At 44.0% G+C, this 14,258-nt stretch overlaps 1 protein-coding gene across 5 annotated transcripts in view; it reads left to right on the forward strand.

The window, feature by feature from the left end:
- Nucleotides 1-1,596: 1,596 nt before the first annotated feature.
- Nucleotides 1,597-14,258, forward strand: part of LOC310757108 (C-type lectin domain family 2 member D-like) — a 102,899-nt gene continuing 90,237 nt past the window's right edge. For 2 of the 5 annotated variants that reach the window (XM_083602275.1, XM_083602274.1), the window contains exon 1: nt 1,597-1,918. In XM_083602275.1, coding sequence (XP_083458401.1) covers nt 1,782-1,918 — 137 coding nt within the window. In that variant the 5' untranslated portion in view covers nt 1,597-1,781. Of the gene's footprint in view, nt 1,919-3,510; nt 3,597-5,041; nt 5,496-7,479; nt 7,578-9,111; nt 9,291-14,258 lie in introns of those variants that run through there. The other 3 variants (XR_014545042.1, XR_014545043.1, XM_083602277.1) reach the window with 3 other exon arrangements.

Below are 14,258 nucleotides of genomic sequence, written 5' to 3' on the forward strand. Positions count from 1 at the left end.
TGTAGCCTACCTTGATTTCAGCAAGGCATTTGACAAGGTGCCCCATGATATTCTTGTAAAGAAGCTGGTAAAATGCGGTCTTGACTATGCTACCACTCAGTGGATTTGTAACTGGCTGACTGACCGAACCCAAAGGGTGCTCATCAATGGTTCCTCTTCATCCTGGAGAAGAGTGACTAGTGGGGTGCCACAGGGTTCTGTCTTGGGCCCGGTCTTATTCAACATCTTTATCAACGACTTGGATGATGGACTCAAGGGCATCCTGATCAAATTTGCAGATGACACCAAACTGGGAGGGGTGGCTAACACCCCAGAGGACAGGATCACACTTCAAAACGACCTTGACAGATTAGAGAACTGGGCCAAAACAAACAAGATGAATTTTAACAGGGAGAAATGTAAAGTATTGCACCTGGGCAAAAAAAATGAGAGGCACAAATACAAGATGGGTGACACCTGGCTTGAGAGCAGTACATGTGAAAAGGATCTAGGAGTCTTGGTTGACCACAAACTTGACATGAGCCAACAGTGTGACGCGGCAGCTAAAAAAGCCAATGCAATTCTGGGCTGCATCAATAGGAGTATAGCATCTAGATCAAGGGAAGTAATAGTGCCACTGTATTCTGCTCTGGTCAGACCTCACCTGGAGTACTGTGTCCAGTTCTGGGCACCACAGTTCAAGAAGGACACTGACAAACTGGAACGTGTCCAGAGGAGGGCAACCAAAATGGTCAAAGGCCTGGAAACGATGCCTTATGAGGAACGGCTAAGGGAGCTTGGCATGTTTAGCCTGGAGAAGAGGAGGTTAAGGGGTGATATGATAGCCATGTTCAAATATATAAAAGGATGTCACATAGAGGAGGGAGGAAGGTTGTTTTCTGCTGCTCCAGAGAAGCGGACACGGAGCAATGGATCCAAACTACAAGAAAGAAGATTCCACCTAAACATTAGGAAGAACTTCCTGACAGTAAGAGCTGTTCGACAGTGGAATTTGCTGCCAAGGAGTGTGGTGGAGTCTCCTTCTTTGGAGGTCTTTAAGCAGAGGCTTGACAACCATATGTCAGGAGTGCTCTGATGGTGTTTCCTGCCTGGCAGGGGGTTGGACTCGATGGCCCTTGTGGTCTCTTCCAACTCTATGATTCTATGATTCTATGATTCTATGATTCTATGAACCCCCTGCAATGCAAGACTAAGCAGCTGCCCCGTACGGGAATCCACCCTGGAGCCTCGGCGGTATCAGCACCATGCTCTAACCAAATGAGTAGTAGTGATAATAATAATAATAACAACAACCCATCTGATTGGCTTGCCCCAACCAGTCTTCCAACAAATTTAAACGCAGGAAAACATCACACATTTTAAACATCCCTATACAGGGCTGCCTTCAGATACCTTCTAAAAGTATATTTCCTTGGCATCTAATGGAAGGGCCTTGCACTTCTACCGAGAAGGCCTTCTGCGTGGTGTTTGAAGGGCACATAAGATGCAAAGGGGAGGGACGCCTTGTCTTGCATGAGGGCTGAAGCAGAGTTGCGGCTGCGGCACTTCTGAGAACTTGCCTGAAAGAGAGTGGGGGGGGGGGGAAGGGGGGAGTGCCTACTGAGTTTCTTCTCCGAGCGGAAAAGAGAAGCCGAGGCTTGACTTCCCGAGCGACTGCTTCTCTTTCGCGTTGAGGCTGAGAACTTGGTAGCGCCTCGCAGGACGGGAGCAGCGGGAAACTATGCGCCAAGTTCTTCCCAGAGCCTTGGAGCTGGCAAAGATCCCGGAAAAAGCTGGTCAGGATGGAAAGTGGGGAGGTCGGAGGGCCATTCCTCCCACCCCCCAGCTCCAGTGAAGAGAGAAGTGAGAGTAATGTAGCCAGTCGTCTTCGCGAATTGGGGCAGCCAACAGGCAACGAGACTGGAACGAACGGATGGAGGTAGGTCGTGGGAAGCTTTTGTGGATTCACAGGGGTTAACATAAAGAGCAGGTGTCTAGGCGTGGTTCATGGGCATAGCAAAGGGGGGAGGCGGGGAGGGACAGCTGTCCCCGCAATCAATAAAAATATATAAAAACACATAGCTAACTGAGGTTCTTCCCCCCCCCCCCCAAACTAAAGACCTAACGCGCTCCAACAAAAATCTTGGCTACGCCCAAGGTGTGGTTGGAATTGACTCCGATTGTGGGTTTAGGAACGAGGAGACCACAGAAGAAAGGATGCTAAGGGATTGATTGGGAAAAGGAAGCTGGAGGAAACGAGAAGGAGAAGGAGACAGAGGCAAGGCTAGGGAGAGAAGCAAAAAGGACAGGAGACAAATGTAGGAGGAGACATAAATAAGGAAGGGAGGTTCTCTTGTGGAGCACTGGGGCCATTTGAAGTTCAGTATGTCTCCACTATAACCCTCGCTGCAGCAGGCACCAGTTTACAATCTCATTTATTTGTAAAATCGGCCTTATGGGCAGGACCTGACAAGAAGGAAGTGGAGAAGGTTAGGGTAGAGAAAGGTGGTGGAGAGTTTTAAAGGTAGGGGTGAAGACTTTGCTATGGGTGCTGAAAGATGCGAAACTACAGCACAAAGATATGAGGAGAGTTTGGCTTGGCAACGGGGTGGCAAAAACCTGAAGCGCCGTATCTGCACAGGTGCGCGGTGTGATTTGATGGTTGTGCGCATGTGCGAAGCATGATTTAGCACTACTGCACATGCGCGAGCAGTGAAACCCGGAAGTAACCCTTTCTGGTACTTCTGGGTCGCCGCGGGGAAAAACGTAACATGAAGCAAACGTAACATGAGGTATGACTGTATTGGCATTGCTGAATTGCTGCTTACATCACTGCAGGCAAACATAGAGGTGTGGCATCAGAGCAAGAGACCCCCGTGCTTGCTTTGGTGCTCCCCAAATCTGTGCTCTGCTGAAGATGAGTTGACTCTAGGCTCTCATTTAAGAGGAAATCCTTTCAGAAAGCCCAGTAAGCACCGAGCGATTGGTCCTGCCTGAGCTGCTTACTGCTTAGAGCAGAGTTTTCCAAACTGTGTGTTTTATGAGATCTCACAGAGTCACGCCCATCTACCTGGTCACACGCAGGGGGAGGATGCTCCAGACCAGGTGTGACAGGAAGTCCTCCTGGCTGGAGTAACATCCTCCTGTGTGTCCACTCTGGGCAAATAGGAATACTTGACTGCTTATGTTACATCCCACATCCAGTTTCTAGTAAAACTGTGTTGCGAAATGATGCATTTCTAAAAAGTGTGTCACCAGCACGAAAAGTTTGGAAAGCTCTGGCTTAGACTATTGTGCAGGAGGCCACAACTTGGAGGACAGTCCTCCTGCTTTGTGGTGAGGATATTATACTGCAACATTTTGTTGCTGGTCCCACCAGTTCAATATTTGACTATTTTAAGCTGTCATACAGAACTGCCTTAGAGTTGTAGCTTCCCACAAAGGTGTTAAACACAGAGTTCTCCAAAGCTCTGTTGGATCAGTCTCATGAGCGCTTATGGATATATGTTTTATTTGTTCCCTACCACACAGGCAATGTTCACGGCTAAAGTCTTCCATTGTTCTCAATGTTGTCTTCTTTATCATCATCATCATCATCATCATTCTCCTTGTAGTAGGTAAGTTGCAGAAACTTGGATGCTACTTTCCTTGTAGTTTCTCTTCAGCCACCTGGGATAGCTCAGCCAGTAGAACATGAAGCTCTTAATCTCAGGGTTGTGAGTTCAAGACCCGTGTTGGGCAAAAGTTTTCATCTTCAGCACTAAAGGGATTACAGAGGTACCTCAGGCTAAATACTCAATTGGTTCCGGAAGTCCGTTCTTAACCTGAAGCAGACTTTCCCATTGAAAGTAATGGAAAGTGGATTGATCCGTTCCAGATGATGAAAAACACCCCCTAAAACAGCAATTTAACACAAATTTTACTGTTTCATGAGACCATTGATCCATAAAATGAAGGCAATAATCAATGTACTGTACTATAAAATAAATAAGACAGTATTTTAGATTTTAAAAAATAACATTTATTTCTTTTATTACGTGCACTCATTGTTTGGATGGGGGCTCAGGGTCCTCTTCCACAATCACAATCGGCTTGGCATTTGCGGAGGCCTCAGAGATCTCCCGCGGCTGGAGCCCAGTCGCAGAGCCTCTGCAGGCCCTGTAGGCACCACGGATGTCGGGGCTTGGCTCCTGGCATTTGCAGAGCCTCTCTGGGCACTGCTGATGTTGGGGCTTGGTTCCTGGCATTCATGGAGGCCTCAGAGAGCTCCATAGTCCCCGTGGACGTCTGGGTTTGCCTCCAGGCAGCAGCAAGGCCTTCAAGAGCTCGGACAACTTACTTCCGGGTTACAATCGTTCGTAACCCGAAAAAACGTAAGTTGATGCATTCGTAACCCGATATACCACTGTATAAGAGTTCCAGCAGAATTTGCTTTAGAATGGCAAATACTATGGGACAGGAAAACATCATATATACAGCACCCCAAAAAGGCACCTACATCCAGCACTGAATGCCTGTTATCACAGTGTGTACACAAAGGGAACTTTTCCATAATTCCCAATTTTTCTTCCCTTCGTCTTGGAAATTGAGATTACCAAGCTCTCAGTTCTCCTGCTCCCCTTTGTCTCCCAGCAATGGGGCGAATGCCTGAGCTGTATCCTCCTCAGCCTGCATGAGTGTTCCTGGCAAGGCCAGCCCTATCATGAGTCAGAGTAAAGCAGCTGCCTCAGGTAGCAGATGGGAGATGGGTGGGAGAAAGTAATGGTGAGCTGTTGGAGAAGAGAGCTCTCTGTGCTGCTATTATCTGCCCTGCAGCCCCATAGCTCCTGCCCTCAGATGTGGTGGAGGACATTGTCTAGTTACAAGTGTAAGATTCAAGTGCCTATCTGTGCATGAAATTGAAAGTGAATGCTTTCTTGTCTTTCATTTTAAACAGCAAGTTATTAGGGCCAACTCCTGGCTTCCAGAGAGGCTTCCTGTAAGGTGGGGTTGTCATCCTGTCCTTGGCAACAGAACGTTGTTTCTCTTCAGAGACTGTGTGCCTCACTTTTGTTACTTTCAGCTAATCTTCCAAGATGGCTGGTGGATGGAGTGTATTGTAGATGTATAGTAAAAAGGGATACATATGTGCTTAAGACATACAGGCATGTGACTTGTGTTTTGCACTTGGGAATTGCAAAAGAATACAAAAAAGTTATGTTTTAAGGAGTTGTGAGGTAGATAGCTAGGCCCTACTCTGTTTCAGCCGAATGATCCCAATTTCTGTCTGTGCTTCTCAGCGATAGCTGGATGAATAATCCGGTAACATTGAATTCTCTGTACCTATCTTAGTTCTTTCTAACAGAACAGAGCAACCAAGTTACAACCCTGTTTTTGCTGAATGTTGCCCATACAACTGGACTGGCTTTAGAAACAAATGCTACTACTTTTCGGAAGAAGAAGGGGATTGGAAATCCAGCTACGATTTTTGCGTCTCAAACAATGCGTCTCTTGCTAGGATTGAAGAGGATGAAAAGGTGAGGTGTGGAAACATTGTCTGTCTAAGCTGTTTGATATATAACTCTATATATAACAAACCACAAGTTAACCATGAGTTGTCCTATGGGTGGTCAAAGAAACCATGGCTTTGGCTCATTACCCAACTGCTTTTGCCTCATGCTTTTGTAGCTTGGTTAGTGGTCAGACAAACCATGGTTAAAGAAGGGCTCTGGGTTAGCACATAACACTAAGTGATTGTTAAAACAAACAAGCATTTGTAATTATTATTGTTATTGTTATTGTTATTATTTATACCCCGTCCATCCGGCCAGGTCTCCCCAGCCACTCCAAGCAGCTCCCAACAGAATATTAATAATAATAAGAAGTGCTTTTTTTCTTTAAAAAATGTTTAGGGGTACTCTCGTTTTCCTACTCATATTGAAATACTGCCCTGAGGCCAAACTTAGATTCACAAAATGTTTAGAGGTATGCATACCCCTGCCTTCCCCCAGAAAAAAAGCACTGATAATAATAATAAAGCGATAGAACATCAAACATTAAAAACTTCCCTAAACAGGGCTGCTTTCAGATGTCTTCTAAAAGTCAGATAGTTGTTTATTTCCTTGACATCTGACAGGAGGACGTTCCACAGGGCAGGCGCCACTACCGAGAAGGCCCTCTGCCTGGTTCCCTGTAACCTCACAGTAGGCAATGAGGAAACCGCCAGAAGACCCTCAGAGCTGGACCTCATTGTCTGGGCTGAATGATGGGGGTGGAGACACTCCTTCAGGTATACTGGGCCGAGGCCATTTGGGGCTTTAAAGGTCAGCACCAATACACTGAAGTGTGCTCAGAAACATACTGGGAGCCAATGTAGGTCTTTCAGGACCAGTGTTATATGGTCTCAGCGGCCACTCCCAGTCACCAGTCTAGCTGCCACATTCTGGATTAGTTGTAGCCTGCAACAAACCATAGCTTCAGATCAGTTAGTAAACCACATAATTCTAACCCATAGTTTAATAAACAATAGTTTAATAAACCACGGCTTATGTGAACCAGGCTTTATTGTACTTTAATCATTAAGTTCAACCATTATGTAGTACAAAGGAGCTGATTTAAATACAGAAATAATTGTAGGGTCATAGCAGTAAACATTGAGCACATAAAATATTTTTTGTTAAAAAGTATTTATTTAAAACTAACACCCCACCCCACCCCACATTTGTATCCTGTGCTGGTAGCAGAACTGAGTTAAGAACTCCATCCAACATTTCCTATTAATGAAACAAATGCAGGAAATAGAATGAGGATGTTAAAATGATGAGAGAATAATAATTATGCTAAAAAATGTTGGAGAATAGTTCTTTTTAATATGTTTTTTTTATTTTGTGTGTGTTATATTTGTTATAAACTTTGAAATTTTTTGGGGGGGGGGATGTTAGAGAATAAGAATAATTAAAAAGCAGATAAGAAATATGTGTCAAATAAGATAATGTGTCAAAAAACCAGAATGGGAAACTGAGGGAAGTCGTGGGGGGAGGGGGAAATTGGGGAACAATATTTTTGTTAGAGAGCCAGTGTGGTGTAGTGGTTAAGAGCGGTAGACTCGTAATCTGGGAACCGGGTTCGCGTCTCCGCTCCTCCACATGCAGCTGCTGGGTGACCTTGGGCTAGTCACACTTCTCTGAAGTCTCTCAGCCCCACTCACCTCACAGAGTGTTTGTTGTGGGGGAGGAACGGAAAGGAGAATGTTAGCCGCTTTGAGACTCCTTCGGGTAGTGATAAAGCGGGATATCAAATCCAAACTCTTCTTCTTCTTGTTATATATTATATGATATTCGGATGTCAAAAAATGGCAAAATGTTAATAAAAATTATTTATGTAAAAAAAGAACTCCATCCAACAAGTTGCTCTTTCTTTTTTAAAAAAAGAAACTGGTAAACATTTTGGATTTGTGTAATGTTTTCAGTTGCACTGTGAACATGGTGGTTCAAGGCTCTAATACCTTCTGGTCTTTTAAAGGCTTATTGTAAACGTCATGACATGAAGAGGAGCTACTGGATTGGCGTCCAACCTGGGATGGGAGAGACCCGGAAATGGCTAAATGGAGACACTGCGACGTGAGTCCTTTCCATAAATACTGATAATCAAAAATGAAATGTTTCCCAAGACAGCTCCATATATAATTGTTTATCAAAGAGCTTCTTCCCTAAGCAACATAATTTGGAACAAAATCACAATTCCCCTGAAATGGGAGTTCAGAATGCAATTTATTTGAAATCCTGCAGGTGTCGTGCTTCAGATCACAGCAGGTGCTACAATAACTATGTTCTACTTTCAGTGTCAGAGGCAACTAGTTGAGAGGAATTGCAAGTGGGCAGAGTGGTGCTGCACTCAGGTCTGGCTTGCAGGCTTCCCACTGTGAGAACAGCATGCTGGCATAGTGTAGGGGGGCTGGGGGGGTATTTTTTTGGGGGGGGTGCATTCCTCACAATGCCCTGCTGTGTGATGAGCTGGAGGGCACCTTGAGAAGGACACAACAGCTCATGGCGCCCTGCACCATTTTTACAAGATGGCAGTATTGAGTCAGTAGCTCATGTGCTTCTGGTTTGCACTCTTTACAAAGATTTGAGGAGTGAGGTTATCACGCCTCTATTATTGTCCATGCCGGGTCACTGAGCCATTGCTACTGTGTCCTTTCTTTTAGCAGATCGAGATGATCAGGTCACAGCAAAAACTGCAAGGTTTTTTAGTGGGGAGCAATTAGAATAAGATAAACTAGGGCCCAGGGCCTTTTCAGTACTGGCCCCAACTTGGTGGAACGCTCTGTCACAAGAGACTAGGGCGCTGCGGGACTTGACATCTTTCCGCAGGGCCTGCAAGACAGAGCTGTTCCGCCTGGCCTTTGGTTTGGACTCAGTCTGACCCTTATGTTTTCATCCCCTTATGGTTTTGATCTATGGGCTCCTTTTAAAATGAGGCTGCTTTTTAAATTGCATTTAAACCTGTATTTTAAATCCCCCCCCTCCAATTATGTTCCTATTGTAATTTTACTGGTGTTAGCAACCCTGAGCCCGGCTCTGGCCGGGAAGGGCAGGGTATAAATAAGTTGTTGTTGTTGTTGTTCATTATTATTGTTATTGTTGTTGTTGTTGTTGTTGTTGTGTTGTTGTTGTTGTTGTTATTGATATTGATGTAATCCCCCAAAATGTATTTTGTATAGTTAAGTTTTTACCTCTATCTTCAGTACATTTATTTTGTGGCTCTGGCTGATGCAAATAAAGATTCTTCTCATTCCGATTCTTTTTGCAAGTCTCGCAGAGCAGTGCTGGGCTTGCGGGGTGCTGCAAGTACACCCCTCAAAGCAGGGCAGGATCAGCTGGCCAAGCTCCTCACATTACGGCCAGGCAGGAGACACAACACAGCTCCGCTTTGCTCCAGTGGGCAGGGGTTGTGCCCTGCCCCACAGCACGCTACGTGCCCACTTGTGCACGCCCACCGCAGGTGCCAGCAGGGAATACTCTGCCACTGTGCTATTCACATGTGTTCCAGGTGCCAAGTGAATTGAGCTGCATTATCCTAACTTGTCAATACCAATTTATTGTTGTAGGGGAGACATTTGACCCTTGCCTGACTCTATATTTTGTGTTGCAGGATGAAAGTCATTGGAACAGGAAAATGTGCCTATTGGAAAGCGCAAGATGACAATGCCACAGCCTCAAGGTGCACCTCAGCACATCAGTGGATTTGCAGCATATCTGTCAAATCTAAAAATCACAATGAAATATGAATGAAAAACGTGTTAAAGCTAGTAAACGTAGTTTCTTCCTCCATAGTGTTGCGCTATGGCTACCATCATCCCTGCCCATGCTGGCTGTGGTTAATGGGTGCTTGCATCTTGTTCGCCACCCACCCCTGTGTTATACAGTGGTACCTCGGGTTATGAACTTAATTCGTTCCGGAGGTCCGTTCTTAACCTGAAACCGTTCTTAACCTGAGGTACCACTTTAGCTAACAGGGCCTCCAGCTGCCGCCACTGGTGAACGATTTCTGTTCTCATCCTGAGGCAAAGTTCTTAACCTGAGGTACTACTTCTAGGTTGGCGGAGTCTGTAACCCGAAGTGTTTGTAACTCGAGGTGTTTTTAACCCAAGGTATAGGGACGCCATACGACTCAATTTCCTCCGAAAATAGCGTCCTGGATAATTTTTTGAAAATTGGGCAAATGTCCTGGGAAACTGGCAGTGGGGTTTAAATTGTCCCAGAAATGCTTTAGAAAGCTCCAAAAGTGAAAAATTCCTATGGCTTTTACTTTAAAAAAAGCTCAACTTTGGGGTCTTCCTAAAAAAAAAAGCTGAACAACTTATGTGGGATGTAACATAAGCAGTCAAGTACAACACTTCCTGTTTTCCCAGAGTGGACACACAGGGGGATGTTACTTCAGTTGCAGGAGGACTTCCTGTCACACCTGGTCTGGAACACCCTCCCCCTGCATGTGACCAGGTAGGTGGGCATGACCCTGGGAGACCCCATAAAAGATGAAGAGTTTGGATTTGATATCCCGCCTTTCACTCCCCTTCAGGAGTCTCAAAGCGGCTAACATTCTCCTTTACCTTCCTCCCCCACAACAAACACTCTGTGAGGTGGGACTTCCGGGGTGGCGCCATCGGCAATGGCGGTCTCCCTCTGAACTGGAGGGACCAGCTCTGCGCGAAACGGGTCGTTTCTGCTACGGCGAAGCGGGGACCCTTTAAAAAATCACAGGCGGATGAAGCCTGTGACCATGGGACTTGGCGGGCACCTTTAGCGCCCCCCCAACCTGCAAAGGAACCCATTAACGGGCTCCGAAGCGAAGAGGGGGAAGTGGCGCGGTGCTGTGAGTCAACTGCTTTTTCCGTGGAGCGAAGCCGCATAGCCGTTGCCGGAGAGCGCTGCCTTTTTCCTGGGACAATTTGGCATCTAAAGAATCACCCGTGAGTACTTAAATCTTGAACAACTGGACTTTAAATAAGGACTGGCCAGAAGAGAGGAATTGGACTCAAAATTTATTTCAATTTGGTACTGAAACGGGAAGGTCTAAACAGGAAGTCAGCCTTACGTTTCCTTGTAGTCAGAATAAAGCAAAGACAACATAAACTAGAGCTTAGAAAATTACTTTTAAAGGATTGGCTTTCATCATTTAAAATCGTGGAACCCCTCTTCGGTAGCAGGAAGTAGAAGAAGAAGAAGAGTTCGGATTTGATATCCCGCCTTTCACTCCCTTTAAGGAGTCTCAAAGCGGCTAACATTCTCCTTTCCCTTCCTCCCCCACAACAAACACTCTGTGGGGTGAGTGGGGCTGAGAGACTTCAAAGAAGTGTGACTGGCCCAAGGTCACCCAGCAGCTGCATGTGGAGGAGCGGAGACACGAACCCGGTTCCCCAGATTACGAGACTACCACTCTTAACCACTACACCATACTGGCTTTCTTTTTGGACTGTTTAAACCTGCAGAAGTGAGTTTATTTATTTTATTTTTTTAAATAATTTTTATTAACTGGCCAATCACATCAAATTAAATCACACCACATAATTCCAAATTACAAAGCCAAATTTTTAAATTTTGTTGGGGGAACCCATACTTCAAGATCCAAAGGGGGATTCAAATCATCTTCTTATTACTGCGTTAATGTCCAAATCAGTCCCAATCAGTCCAGACAAAGTTCATAATTCTATCCAGTCTTATCTTGGTGTTTCCACATCATATCTTGTTCATATAATTTCTATTTTTCCTTTACGATCTCTTCTGTTAGTCTCCTTAAGCCGATAAGCAAAATAATAATCCTGTGTGGATTTCCCGTTCCTCCACTAAGTCCAGATGGTTTCCATATATCTCCTTCGTAGATAGCATCGCTCTTTCCATCATGAATTTGGCATTTGTCGCTCTTAAGTCCCACCGAGGAGTTGAACCACGATATGTAAACAACTCTATTTCTCTCTTTCTCCTCCCAGAACCAAGAGCTCCAACAATGCCTCCCAAAATGGCGATGGCATTTTTAACTGCGTCATTCCAAAACTCTTAGCTTTCCAGCTTCATCTTGAAACATTGCTTTGGTTCGAAAGTTTATCTCCACACAGCCTTAAATCCACAGCTTAAGTCCTTAGTTTCTGACTCATTAGGGGAGGGGATTCTTGTTAAATCACATAAGAAAAAGGAAGGCAGGTTTCCCCCCCTCCCCCCTCAGTCATTTACCGTATCTTGACGTATCTTCTCATATTTTATTCTTGTCTTGTTATCAGAGATCTCTTCTGTCAGCAGTCTTTACTCCCCTTTTTCCTTGAAGCATGTGCAATTTATCTCGTCCAAATTGTTTCTTTTGAAGATGCTTGCAACTAGCGGCGCGAATCAGGGATGGCGTCCAGGAGTGCCAGAATCCCACAGGAGGGCTTTGTGCCTAGTGCCCCCACCTCCACAAATTCGGGGGTGGTATAGGGCACAGCAGGCAAGGGCCGTCCCCCCCACAATCCTGGGGGGGTTAAGGAGGCTAATTACCCCCATCATAGCCTCCAAATTACCTCGTGTGGGTCGGAGAGATGTTATTGTCAGCCATCTTCCGATGCGCCACCTAGTGGCCCCCCAAAGTGAGTTTAAAGTAAAGTAACTTTCCACCGTCCTGATCCTGGAGCGGAGTGTCAGGACTGACGTTTGAAGCTCATTGACCAGAGACAAATGTTTTTGGTTTTTTTTAAAAAAAAGATATTTATTGAAGTTTTACAAAAACATAAGTTTACAAAATGAAAAAAGGTCATATAAAAAGAAAAAGATACAAAAAAATAGAAAAATACATGAAAAAGAAAAAAGAAGAATAAAAATACAAAATACAAAAGACTTTGAACTTTGTAACTTTGAACTCAATATCTTATTTCCTTGGCTTCCTCACACCTCCCCTTTTTGTATTCCCATTTAAATAATCAAATCAGCAAATCCTTACCCTTTTTCGTTTATCTTAACTCTGTATCTTAACATATTATAACTCTATATTTTCATCCATTATCAATTCATTTTTGCATATTCTTATTAACTTTGTTGCTAATGCCACTTATTTTCAATCCAACATCATTTTAACATTCATTAATTTTACAGTGTTTCTGAAGGTAGTCTTTAAATTTCTTCCAGTCTTCTTCCACCAACTCTTCTCCCAGGTCTCGGATTCTGCCAGTCATTTCCGCCAATTCCATATACTCCATCACCTTCATCTGCCACTCTTCCAGGGTGGGTAACTCTTGTGTCTTCCAATACTTTGCAATAAGTATTCTTGCTGCTGTTGTTGCATACATAAAGAAAGTTCTAGCCTTCTTTGGCACCAATTGGCCAACTATGCCCAGGAGAAAGGCCTCTGGTTTCTTCAGGAAGGTATATTTAAATACCTTTTTCATTTCATTATATATCATCTCCCAGAAAGTCTTAATCTTTGGGCACGTCCACCAAAGGTGAAAGAATGTACCTTCATTTTCTTTACATTTCCAACATTTATTATTGGGCAAATGATATATTTTTGCAAGCTTGACTGGTGTCATGTACCACCTGTAAATCATTTTCATAATATTCTCTCTTAAGGCATTACATGCCGTAAATTTCATACCGGTGGTCCACAACTGTTCCCAGTCAGCAAACATAATGTTTGCAGATGCGAGTTGTTCTAGCAAGTGCAGGATAGCAATTCTGGGAACTGCAGGTTTCACCCCCTGCTGCATATGACTGTTGAAAGGTCAGAACTTGTTCAATGGGCAAGTTGAGTCAGGAAGCAGCTGCAACTACAGGCACTACCTCAGTTGTGCTACCTCACATTACCTCAGAAGGGCTTGAGATATGCCTGCTGTTTTCTTTTCTTTTTTTAAAATAAATTTTTATTAATTTTCCAACATATATTAAAACACAATACAAGACAATACATAAACAAACAAACATATAAACACATATAATTTCATAACCTCTTTTTCTTAAACCTTATTTCAACAACTTCCCCATACCTCCCTTTTCTGCATCCCTGTTTTAAACTTTTCCAGCAACCCCTAATTTCAATTACTTATAATTCACTTTCTTTAATCCTTTTTCTCTTACCCAATTATTTGTCACTGCAATTCTGTTTTACATTACCCATGACATTTTAGCACTCATTAATTTTACAACAGTTCTTAAGATAAACTTTAAATTTCTTCCAATCTTCTTCCACCGTCTCTTTTCCTTGGTCACGGATTCTGCCAGTCATCTCAGCCAGTCCCATATAGTCTATCACCTTCGTCTGCCACTCTTCCAGCGTGGGTAGTTCTTGTGTCTTCCAATACTTTGCTAAGAGAACTCTTGCTGCTGTTGTAGCATACATAAAGAATGTCCTATCTTTCCTTGACACCAATTGGCCCACCATGCCCAGGAGAAAGGCCTCTGGTTTCTTATGGAAGGTACACTTAAGGACCTTCTTAATTTCATTATAGATCATTTCCCAGAAGGCCTTGATCCTTGGGCACGTCCACCAAAGGTGGTAAAAAGTACCTTCAGTTTCCTTACATTTCCAGCATTTATTATTGGGCATATGATAGATTTTTGCAAGCTTGACTGGGGTCATGTACCACCGATAAATCATTTTCATAATGTTCTCTCTTAAGGCATTACATGCCGTAAATTTTATACCGGTAGTCCATAACTGTTCCCAGTCAGCAAACATAATGTCATGACCAATGTCTTGTGCCCATTTAATCATAGCTGATTTAACCATCTCATCCTGCGCATTCCATTTTAACAGCAAGTTATACATTCTTGAAAGTA

The sequence above is a fragment of the Podarcis filfolensis genome (assembly GCF_964270895.1).
Source record: "Podarcis filfolensis genome assembly, chromosome: 2".
In the NCBI taxonomy this organism is placed as follows: Eukaryota; Metazoa; Chordata; class Lepidosauria; order Squamata; family Lacertidae; genus Podarcis; species Podarcis filfolensis.